The 12196-nt window shown below is 36.9% G+C and overlaps 1 protein-coding gene across 3 annotated transcripts in view; it reads left to right on the forward strand.

The window, feature by feature from the left end:
- The first annotated feature begins 7663 nt into the window (after positions 1-7663).
- The window catches only part of Rnf146 (Ring finger protein 146), a 96332-nt gene continuing 91799 nt past the window's right edge, over positions 7664-12196 (forward strand). For all 3 annotated transcript variants that reach the window (XR_012721795.1, XM_075306343.1, XM_075306342.1), the window contains exons 1-2: positions 7664-8226; positions 8297-8490. Coding sequence is in view for 2 of the 3 variants with exons in the window: in XM_075306343.1 (XP_075162458.1) it covers positions 7917-8226; positions 8297-8490 (504 nt within the window). In the remaining variant the exon portion in view is untranslated. The remainder of the gene's footprint in view (positions 8227-8296; positions 8491-12196) is intronic.

The following is a 12196-nucleotide window of genomic DNA, read 5'->3' on the forward strand; positions in this document are numbered from 1 at the left end:
TGCTGAAAACCAAAATTATGGATTCTACGTTCTTGAAAACATTAAAAAGCTGACCTATGAAAAAATGTTGGACAATTAGCTGGAACTGCTTCAAATAGTTTATAATAATTGGTATGTCAATATGAAAAATTAAATCAATATTTTAGAGAAGTCACTAAATTTAAATCTTTTTGCAGAAAACTAAAATCTTTGGATGCTACATTCTTGCAAACATTAAGAACCTGGCCGATGAAAAATGAGTGGCTTATCGACCAGAAAAAGTTTCCAGGAAGATTTCAGAGTGCAACCAATTAAAATTGTTAAAACTTGATATTATTCCATATCATTAATTTCTGGATGAAAATGTGCATCACATCGTCAGTTTAATTTACATCCTATTATCAGCTTAAAATGGATATTATGTGAATTCCTTCTGCTGGAAATCTATTCTAACATGCGGTCCAGCACGTTCCTAATTTCCAATTTCTCGCATATTAATTAATTTCAATGCAGTTTTATGACACAAACGGGAAGGACATCGAATTGTCTATGCAAAAGTGTTTACAAATATTGTAAACACTTTTTGTATATTTAAAGTTTTGTTGTTTTGTTCTTATTTGTTGATATTGTTACGTTTTTATATTGAGGCGTGTTTAATAACCCGATAATTAAAACACAGTTCTTTTCAAATAACGACAATCTACAATTTATTTGCTTAACGAAAGGTTTCACTTATTTGATCTACGATGTGTACTGTATGACTTTAAGCTTACGACTGACTTCACAGCTCCCTCTGCCAGGGTTTTTATACAGTGATTTGAGGATTTCGAAAATTCTCGGTAGTCAGGCCTACAACCATCTAGAACTATCTAGATACAATTTATCTAACAGCACATATTCAACTGGTTATCTTCATTGCCTACAGCCATCTAGAATGTTGTACTAGTGTCCGGCAGATGTCGCACATGCATAGCTGATTATGTTCATAGTCTTGCCTACAATTACCCAGAACAATCACTTTGTCGTTTCTGCCTATTGCGCTTTACAAATTATCAGTTATTCCGGACGGAATGTCGGTGTTTGTAAAGAATCTTATGCGCTTTACAGACTATCAGTTATGCCGGATGTTTGTAAAAAATCTTACAGTGTGTCGAATCGATACGACTTGTCGGCGATGACTAAATAGTCGGTAAATGTGTTATCGATCCCATAAACGTGCAGCAGTATTTATTATGCCTTCGGACTCAACTTATAATGTGCACAATATATGGGATATATTCGACACGAGCACTGTCGTCCGGAATAACTGATAGTCTGTAAAGCGCATATCTCGTAATTTAACTGAAATAGGGTTGTGCTCCAGAGAATGAAGCCGCCGAGTCGCGCCGCCGATTTTAGCCGCCGCCGACCAGTTTCTTCCAGCCGAAGCCGCCGCCGAATATATCGACTCATCTCGACTCATAATTAGCCGCCAAGTAATCAAAAATATTGATTTAAATCAGAAAAATGTATTAATAATTGTTGTATTTTTTGTTAAAATGTTTAACTTTCAACCCAAAATCCATCAGTATAATGTTTCTATAATAGCTTTGCAACCATTTAGCTCAGAAAATGTAAATGAAATGAAAATTTGATTGTAAGTTTGGTTGTACAACTAATCTCATTACCATTCGGATTACCTCAAATCGATTTTATAATGGATAATTGTCCGCCGCCGAATAGACGAATTTATATCGGCTTAGCCATCAAGCCGCCGCCGCCGGAGGCAAAAAATTAGTGTCAGCCGCCGCCGGCAAAAATGGGTCGGCTTCATTCTCTGTTGTGCTCATATTACTACAACAATAACAAAACATAAAGGCCGGTATGCACCTCTAGCGAAATTTTCGGTAGCAAAAATTTATTTAAGTCTACAACAAAAAAACAGGGCTGTGTACACAAATTTTAAACCAGTTAATCGCTTTTAAAAATTGTTAATATATGTTCCAAATATTCCTCAAATAAATTGTTTATTATATACAGACCTTTTAAAACTTTTACGCACACAATGATTGTAATAAATTAAATGTAATACTTTTGACAACCCTGTTATTTTCATTAGAGGTGCGTCCCAGCTTACGAAATTGAACGCTACCGAAAATTTCGTTAGCATAAATAGCAATGCATTTCTTATGGGAATGAAATTTTTCGCTAGAGGTGCATACCGGCCTTAAGGGGTTACTACAATGTGTGTGAAACTAAGAAAACAAAAGGTGTTTAGGAAAGTACTAGAAAATAAAGAAATAATTTTGAATGTGATGACGTAATTTGACCGTTACAATTTGAAATTTAAATTAACGGAAACTAATTTGAATAAACATAAATCTAGATATATCAAATTCGTAACACTGCCTCCCGCTTAAGTCTGTTCGTCCCGAATAGGCACAGAACCCGTTCCGTAAGGAGCCAAACGTTCCAGGTGAACAACTTTCATCTTTGACCTTGGGCTGTCGTCCTTTTGAATGCGGTATACAACATAATTGATATTCTTGATGATTTTGTAGGGGCCTTCCCATTGTGTTTGCAGCTTGGGACACAATCCTTTCTTTCGTTGCGGATTGAAAAGCAAAACCAATTGTCCTTCTTGGAAGCCCTCAGTATTTGCAACACGATCATATCTCGCCTTCATCCTGATGCTGACCATTTTTATTTTGTTACGCACTGATTCGTGAACTTCGCTAAACGTGTTTGGTATGTCGTTACTGTTTTCTTCTATGGCGATGTCATTAGGTTTAGCGCCAACATCAAATCTCCAGGCATCTTCAATTCCGTTCCGAATAGAACCTTGGCCGGTGTTCGTGACGTAGAATCATGTATGGCAAAAACTTTGGTATATGCTCGTCCCAGTCTCGTTGGCCGTTATCCACCACTTTTCGAAGATGTTCTTCCAGAGTGCGATTAAACCTTTCTACCATGCCATCAGACTGTGGATGCAATGGCGTAGTTCTTGTTTTATTGATACCAAGGGAGTCACACATCTATTGGAATATGGCCGATTCAAAATTTCTTCCTTGGTCTGAGTGTATCTCGAACGGCACACCGTAGCGACATATCCAGTTCTTGTCGACTACGTCTACAATCGTCTTCGCCTCTTGGTTTGGAATGACATAAACTTCTGGCCACTTGCTGAAGTAATCCATGACCACAAGGACATATCGGTTTCCAGAATCACTTACTGGGAAAGGGCCTGCAACATCCATTGCTATTCTTTCAAATGGTGCTGCTGGCCTATACTCTTGCATAAGACTTCTACTTTTTCGTCTTGGCCCTTTCGCCCTTATGCACTTCTCGCAATTGGCCACCCATTCAGCAATTGATTTCTGGCATCCAGCCCAGTAGAATCGTTGCTTCACTTTCTCGGCTGTTTTGGTTATTCCCAAGTGACCTCCACTAGGTCCATTGTGGAATTCCGTCAAAACATCTCTTATTTTAGAATCCGGTACAATGATTAAATTTCGGCTGCTCTTACCATCTTCGCTTTCCCATTTACGTTGCAGGGTTTCATTGACCAGACATAGACTGTCCCATTGAGCCCAGTATGATTTCATAAGTGAGCTTTCGGCTGCGATACCTTTCTTGCTGGGTTTCTTATCTTCTTCCTTCGCCGAAATAATATTGGTCAAAATGGGATCTTTACGCTGTTCTTCTGGCCAGTCCGCTCCAGATTCGACGTGCAACAGCCGGATATCCACGATTTCTTCCTTATGTTCAGCTTTCGAGCAGTGTTTGCACTCGCCATTACAAGGCGTCCGCGTTGCCATGTTTGCCACCTTTTCTATGCTCGATACTAAAATCATAGCTTTGGAGCCTTCGATCCAACGTGCTAGTTGAGCTTCCGGATTCTTGAATTGAAGCAACCATCGTAGAGCTGAATGATCAGTTCTTAGCAAGAAATTCTGTCCATACAAGTATTTGTGGTAATGCTTTACGCTTTCTATGATAGCAAGCAACTCTCTTCTCGTTACGCAATAGTTCTTTTCGGGCTTGGACAACGTTCGGCTAAAATATCCGATGACCTTCTCTTTACAATCTATCTGTTGGGACAACACACCTCCAATTCCGAACGCGCTAGCATCTGTATCCAAAACAAATTTTTCACCAGGAATAGGATATGCCAGGACAGCAACAGAACATAAAAGTTCTTTTAGATGATGGAATGACTCCTCCTGTTCCTTGTTCCACTGGAACTTCGTACCTTTTTGCGTTAATTTATGGAGGCTTGCGGCGACGCTGGCGAAGTTTGGTACGAAACGCCTGTAGTATGTGCATAAACCAAGGAAGCTGCGCAATTAATGGAGATTTTTGGGCTCCATCAATCGCTCGAACGTAGCCGGAGCATTGCAGAGCCCGAATGGCATTACACTGAACTGCCAAAGACCGCCATTAGCGCCAAAAGCTGTCTCTTCTTTGTCTTTGTCGGCGATCTCTACTTGCCAGTATCCACTCTGAAAATCAAGCGTGGAAAACCATGTTGTTCCGGCTAGTGTGTCCAACGTGTCATCAATGCGTGGAAGTGGATAACTGTCTTTCTTGGCGACATCATTTAACTTTCTGTAGTCCACGCAAAATCGGGTGCTTCCACTTTTCTAGTACAACTGGTGAGCACCAAGGACTTGATGATCGCTCGATCACACCACTTTCCACCATTTCCTTTACGAGCTTATGAACCTCATCTCGTTTTGCTAGAGGAACACTTCGTGGGGCCTGTTTTATTGGTCTTTGCTCTGTAGTATTTACTTCTTGCTTCACAACAGATGTTCTTCCTTGATTTCTCTTCTCAAAAGCAAAGGCAGAGACGTTTTTCCATAAAAATTGCTTGGGCTTATTTTTCTCTGATGGTGATAGATGACGTGTCCAAGTTTCGACATAACTTTCCAGATGTTTTCTCGCTGTTCCATGTGCCTTTGATGAGTCGGTTTCCAAATTGACTATTGCCACGGCTGGTGTACATTTGCCAATGTCAGAAAATTTTCCAATATGCTCTTGATTGTCGGACAAGTTCAAGACTCGAATTGGTATCAATTTCTCTTCATTCGTTGTTACTAGGGCATTTGCTATCAAGATGTTGTTGTTTTTATTTTCTGCTGGTTCAACAACCTACGATTGGCCGACTTCACAATCTCCACTCATGGAAGCCCATATAATTGCTTCGGTATTCGGTGGTATTGACTCCGGCGGGCTCGTTGTCAAACGTCTGATATGTGTATTCTCGCCGTATCCCACGTTTACCGCTATTTCGGTATCGCACCATGTCATTACACGACGCTTCATATCCAGATTGAGACCAAAAGCAATCATGAAATCCGCTCCAATTATAACTTCGTCTACTATACCGGCCACGATGAACTCATAATTAACGGATTTGTTAGCAATAGTTAACTTTACAGTGACCTTTCCATACACTGTTGCGGGTTTCCCTGTAGCCGTGCGTAGCCTGACTCCAATCAGTGGTGTAACATTTCCTTTTACTAAATCAGATCTGATGATAGACTTTGATGCACCAGTATCCAATGTCAATGTACGCTTGTCGCCATTAATAACACCCGCAATAGTTAGATTGTTATTTTGCTGTTGAACTATTGCTATGGAGATGGTGGGGCCATCGTCTGTGGGGGCCAGCTTTTGCCCCGCTGAAGTAGCTCAATTTGTTTAAAGGGCTGTTGGTTCACCCACTTATGGGCAACCATTTCGAATTGGAACTTGAATACATCAAATGACGTTGAGCCATTGAAAACAGGAGGTTTGGTTTTTGAGCCCTCGATAACGCGCACTGGACCACCTTAACTTTCCAGCTCTGACATTTTTTCGCGATGTGTAGAAACTTATCATCATGAACCATAATTTTCTCGTCCACAGGAAGAATTTTCTTATCCAATTCGCCAATTTGGTTTTCTATCTGGTCCACACGTTTCTCCATGCTTTCAGAAATTTCTTGAAGTTTCTCATTGAGAATTCTAGAATTTACATCAATTTTTCTTGAATTTTCTTCAAATTTTTCTTCCAATTTTCTAGAGTTTTCTTCCATCATTTTTCTAGAATTCTCTTGCATTTTTAGAGAGTTTTCTTCCATCATTTTGCTCAAAATATTGACCATCGATGTATAACCAACAACATTAGAAGCTGCAGATGGCGCTGGCTACTACTGATTCATCAAGATCTTCCTCATGAGTTTCTCTATCAATACTGCGCCGCTCGAACTCTTCCAGTAGTCGCTTTTGTAATTGAGCCTTATTTCCTGTAGTCGGCTACTCCATTTTGCTCAATTCCTTCTTCAAGTCTTCCACTCGAAGCTGATTAAACTTCATTGTAGATTTTTGTTTTCGTTATCCCACTTCTGACACCAATTGTTACGTTTTTATAGTGAGGCGTGTTAAATAACCCGATAATTAAAACACAGTTCTTTTCAAATAACGACAATCTACAATTTATTTGTTTAACTGATAGGTTTCTCTTATTTGCTCTACGATGTATACTGAATAAACTTTAGCTTACGACTGACTTCACAGCTCCCTGTGTCAGCTCTTTTATAGTACTGTATAACGATATCGAAAATTCTCGGTTGTCTAGCCTACAACATTCTAGACTATTCTACTACTACCTGGTAGATGTCGCACGGGCGATATCGCACATATTTATCGGCTTATGCTCATTGTCTTGGCTACAATCATGTGGAACATTATGGTAGATGTCGCACAGACATAGATGATTATGGTCATATTACTACAACTATAACAATAATCAATGAAGATAACAAAACAAAAGGCGTTACTTTACAATGAACGATTGGGAAACTAAAGGCCGGTATGCACCTCTAGCGAAATTTTCGGTAGCAAAAATTTATTTAAGTCTACAACAACAAAAAAACAGGGATGTGTACACAAATTATAAACCAGCTAATCGCTTTTAAAAATTGTTAATATATGTTCCAAATATTCCTCAAATAAATTGTTTATTATTTACAGAACTTTTACGCACACAATGATTGTAATAAATTAAATGTTTGCTGAAAAAATATGCTTTTGACAACCCTGTTATTTTCATTAGAGGTGCGTACCAGCTTACGAAATTTAACGCTACCGAAAATTTCGTTAGCATAAATAGCAATGCATTTCTTATGGGAATGAAATTTTTCGCTAGAGGTGCATACCGGCCTTAAGATTACAAAAACTGTTAAGGAAAGTACTAGAAAATAAAGAAATGATTTTGACAAGTAATGACGTAATTTGAACGTTACAATTTGAAATTTTAAATTAACGGAAACTAATTTGAATAAACTTAAATCTAGAAATATCACACGCGTAACAATATTAAGAAAATTGTTTTTTTTCTTATATTTTACGATGTCGTTTTATGTTTTTGTTCGATGGATAGAGATATATGTTGGTACTTTAAGATATTGAAGCATCGTCATCCAAATTTCCTTGGGATATTTTATTTATATTCTTACGGTCTTTTGATTACTAGAATTATTTTAACACCGGAAACTAATTAATTAGTTGCTTGAAAAACATTTGAATTTTAGCATTTTTCAAGTTGTGTTTATTGGGATTGTATTGAAGATATTGAGTACTCATTTAATTGTAATGAGTACTCAAAAAATTAGTCAGTAACGAGTACTTGTAATCAAATACCCGTTACTTTCCCAACACTAGTGTACTTGATTTGATATGCTTTAGATTTTCGTGTTTTCAATATAGTTTGGGATAAACATTAGAACAGCATCGTTGATAAAAAAACATGATTTCTCTTTTGAAATAGTAGTTGAAGTGTTGCGTATAAACAATTTTTCTTTGCTGAGCTTGTCACGAATGATTTTGTGTGCGTGCTTGTGTTTGGTTTAAAAACAAAAAAGAAAATCCATTACAAACCTATTAAAAAAGAAAACAAAACCTGCAGAAACTATGGATAATTTGGAAGATGAAACTCAGGAAACATTGGGTGTAACTGCTGGCACTACTACCAACAATCCAGCAGGTAATTCTATCGATTTTGATTTACATCAAAATGTTACAACAATATTAAGCGTGGGTGGAGGAGGAGCTGGGGGAATCCTCAATCAAGATTTTGATGATTCTGTTATTCTAATACAACCTCGCATAGATGTGGTGGATTTGACAACATCTCCCTCCACTTCAACCAGTGCGGGCACTGGTGTCAGTGGTAGTGGCTTGATAAAACCAAAAATCGAAGATCCTTCAAATGCTTGCAAGGGTACGTATCTACAGGTTTTTTTCTTTGTATTATAGAAATGACGTCGTTACTTATATTTTTTGCCCTTCAGATAACACAACATCCTCATTAACAGAGAATCCTTCGACATCCACAGGCGTCATCTCAGCTGATGGCGTTTCTACGCATACAAATGCAAACACCAATGCGACAAGTAATCTATTGGAATGCCCGATTTGTTTGCAGACATGCATACATCCAGCTCGTTTACCTTGTGGACATATATTCTGTTTTCTCTGTGTCAAAGTAAGTATATAGCAATTGATGAAAGAAAATTTCTTTTTGGATAATTATGTCCGGTCAGAGGGTGTGTATTTCAAATACACATGTTAGAGGAGACGCTTTTGCGTCTTTCCCTGCCTGTTTGTTTGTTAGCTAGTGCAGTGACTTATTTTGTTTTTTGGATTTGGATTTATTTCATCGGAGTGCGTGCTTTGCATTTATTATTGATCGTGAATTTTGTTGTGCGTTGTCGTCGTATTATTCGGAATGTTTCAACGACGTCGTTTCATGTCCATAACGTCCAAAATAAACAAATATTGGAAGAAACAAATGCGGAAAGCAAACACATGTTTATAGTTCTACCGCACCTTTTTAAGTGCCTTAGTTGGTAGGTAGTCTTTGTCTTTGCTGATATTGACCTTCAAAATATCTACAGACAAATTTTACTTTATTATTGTAAATTGAGGAAATGATGAACTATTCTTTTGTCTTTTTCTGGACATACTCGTATATAGGAAGTCTCTTTTTTTCAAATAAGGATGAAAGTAATGATTTATGAAGTTTTTTATGTGGAAGAGCTGCATTGCAGGGTGTATTCTACGCTTGCTGCCGGTTTCAGTGAGGATAGAGGAAAATCTTAAGTATGATCCTTTTTTCGGTTTTGATATGCCCTGGGCATAATAAGAGGTGCACAACGGTCGCCACTATTGCCAAAAATAATTACCATAATTTGAAGAAGGTTAAAGTGGCAGCCCGATTAAGATTCAGGCTCACTTAGGCTATTCAGTCCATTGTGATAATAATTTGATAATAATTTGAAGAAAATTTTACCTCAAATATAGGGTGAGTGCAGCAAATGTGGTACAGGCTGGTAATGTGGTATAGTAGCTTTTCTCTCTATCTAACAACATACGAATAACTAAACTAAGCTGAATAGATTGTGATTGTCAGAGAATGAAGTAATCAAAGATCAGTTTGATTTTTGCAACTCTTTCTTTGTGCCAGTTGAAAGAATTCACATTTACCCGTGCTCGAACAGAAACAAAAAATTTGGCTATCGAAAAACAAATGGGTATACCACATCTGCTGCACTCACCCTACCAAATTTAAAAAATCTTATTTTGAAGTTTTTCTTCAAACTTTTGTCAAAATTTTATCCCTAAGAACATTTTGTCAAAACATATTTTCTATGAGAAATTTTGTCAAAATTTAATTTCTATAGGAAATTTTGTCAAAATTTCATTTCTATAGGAATTTTTGTCAAAATTTCATTTCTATAGGAAATTTTGTCAAAATTTCATTTCTATAGGAAATTTTGTCAAAATTTCATTTCTATAGGAAATTTCGTCAAAATTTCAATTCTATAGGAATTTTTGTCAAAATTTCAATTCTATAGGAATTTTTGTCAAAATTTCATTTCTATAGGAAATTTTGTCAAAATTTCATTTCTATAGGAAATTTTGTCAAAAATTCATTTCTATAGGAAATTTTGTCAAAATTTCATTTCTATAGGAAATTTTGTCAAAATTTCATTTCTATAGGACATGTCAAAATTTCATTTTTCTTCTTATTCTTTATTGCTGACATTTCCGATGCAATGTCAGATTTAAGTAAAAAAATAACATGCGACACTTAATCTAATCGTTATTTTTGTTTTGTTGACATTAGCGTCTAGTTCTATGACAGTTACATATAATATTGTATTTGTATCTTGGATCATGTGAAAAATTTGTAAAGTTTCTACATTTCGGGTCTTTAAAATGTCGCCGATATTGTGAGTGTTGATCCCGAGTTGTGTTAGGCCATTCCGGAGTTCACTTCTTATGTCGTCACTGATTAGTTCACATTCAAAAACGATATGATGCATATTTTGGATAAGACCACATTCACATAAGTCAGTATCCGATATATTTGTCCTGTGAAGATAGGATCTTAGTTGGTTATGTCCAAATCTCAGTCTGTTGATTGTTGTGATTGTGTGTCTTGGAAGTTTGGTATCTTTAAACCACGGTTGACATTTGGTTCCATTTGAAAGAGGGCTCTTCCAAATACACTTATATCCCAGCGGTGTTGCCACGAATACCTGTCTGGTATGTGCCCGTACGTATTCGTTGTTTGCAATACGATCGGCTCTTTCGTTTCCATAATAGGTGAACACTTTTGCCAGATGTATGCAAATCAAATATTAATTGTTTTATTTTGTAGATGAACGGGTGGTGTTTATTCCTTGTAGTAGATTTTATTGCCTCTAGTGTGGATCGACTGTCCGACATTATAGGAAACTTGTTGCTCGGCCAATATTTTATATATTCTAGTGTTTTAAGTATTGCAAATGCTTTTGCAGGTAATATTGAGCAAATAGTTTGCAATAGGAATGATTGTTCTTCTCCACTATTTGAATGCCAAAAGGCTGATGTGACACGTTCTGTAGATTTTTAACCGTCTGTGTATAATTGTTCGAAATCTTTCCATCTTCCATTTGTGACCTGTAGAAACTTAGATCTTATTTCTTCGTGAGAAGTAAAATTCATCGTCACTTTGAGAAATTCAACAACTACTTTATTATGAGTTGCTTCAAAATCTATTTTTTGGATAAGGACATTATGATATCATGTTATATATTTCTATTTTGCGGTTTACTTGTACCATCCATTTCGGAATTTTTGTGAAACCTTTATCCAAGTAAGTACGTGTGTTAGCCATTGTACCATGATTTGGCTGGGAGCATAACTTATTCGCAAAACGTTCTCCTAAATATGAAATTCTGTCGGGAATGGGAATAGTATTGGCGGTTTGTTCAAGGCTAAGAACATGTGTCGAACCCATTGCCCGTGGACAGATGCGTAGACACTTTTATTGTATTCTCTGCAGTGTCAGAAGTAAATTTTTTGGACAGTCTAGAAGGATAAAAGCCATGTATTCAATTTTAGGGCGTATAACAGCTGAATAAATCTTTAGCAAGTTCAGTGGATCAGAACCCCAGGAAACTCCGCTTAGGGAACTCAGAATGTTTGTGAATTTCTTTCATGTAGAATTTCTCATCTCCTATTATTTCTGCTTGCGATACGTATATTTTAATTGCGATACAACAGTGGGTGTTGCCCATTGTCTCTCTAAGAGTTTTTCATGAGATTATGTTTGTTATACTGCTGGAAGCTAATGTCAAATCTACTGCTGAATGTCCGCGAGATCCGAAATAAGTCCGTGAATTATCGTTCAAAATTGCAAAATAGTAAACTTCTGAGAACAGCTTAATCTCTCGGGCTTTTGGATCATTGAAAGAATTCCCCCAATCCTGATGATGGGCATTAAAGTCGCCACATATTAGTATATATTCATAGTTGGTGTAGTTGTCCATAATTCTTTTGATGTCATCAGCTTTGTATTGAATATTTGGTGGGATGTAGAAAGATTGGATTAGTATTGATCGTAATTGGAAGAAAATTTCACAAGTAAGCTAGGTATTCTACACCTGTTTGTGTATAGTGTTGGTGAACGGTTATATATTTTAATTGAAGAATGAATGAAAATTGCCACTCCACCTCCCCTATTTGAGAATGGGCGATCTTTTCTTAAGATGTTTTAGTTAGAAATTTTGAATGTGTCAGCCGGTTGTAGAAATGTTTCACTAATGCATACTATTGAGTACCTATTGCCATTTTGAAATCTGGTTATTTGATGTTGTTTTGATCTGACGCTAGTGGAATTAAATTGTAGGATCTTTATGTCT

The sequence above is a fragment of the Haematobia irritans genome, chromosome 4 (assembly GCF_050003625.1).
Source record: "Haematobia irritans isolate KBUSLIRL chromosome 4, ASM5000362v1, whole genome shotgun sequence".
Taxonomy (NCBI): domain Eukaryota; kingdom Metazoa; phylum Arthropoda; class Insecta; order Diptera; family Muscidae; genus Haematobia; species Haematobia irritans.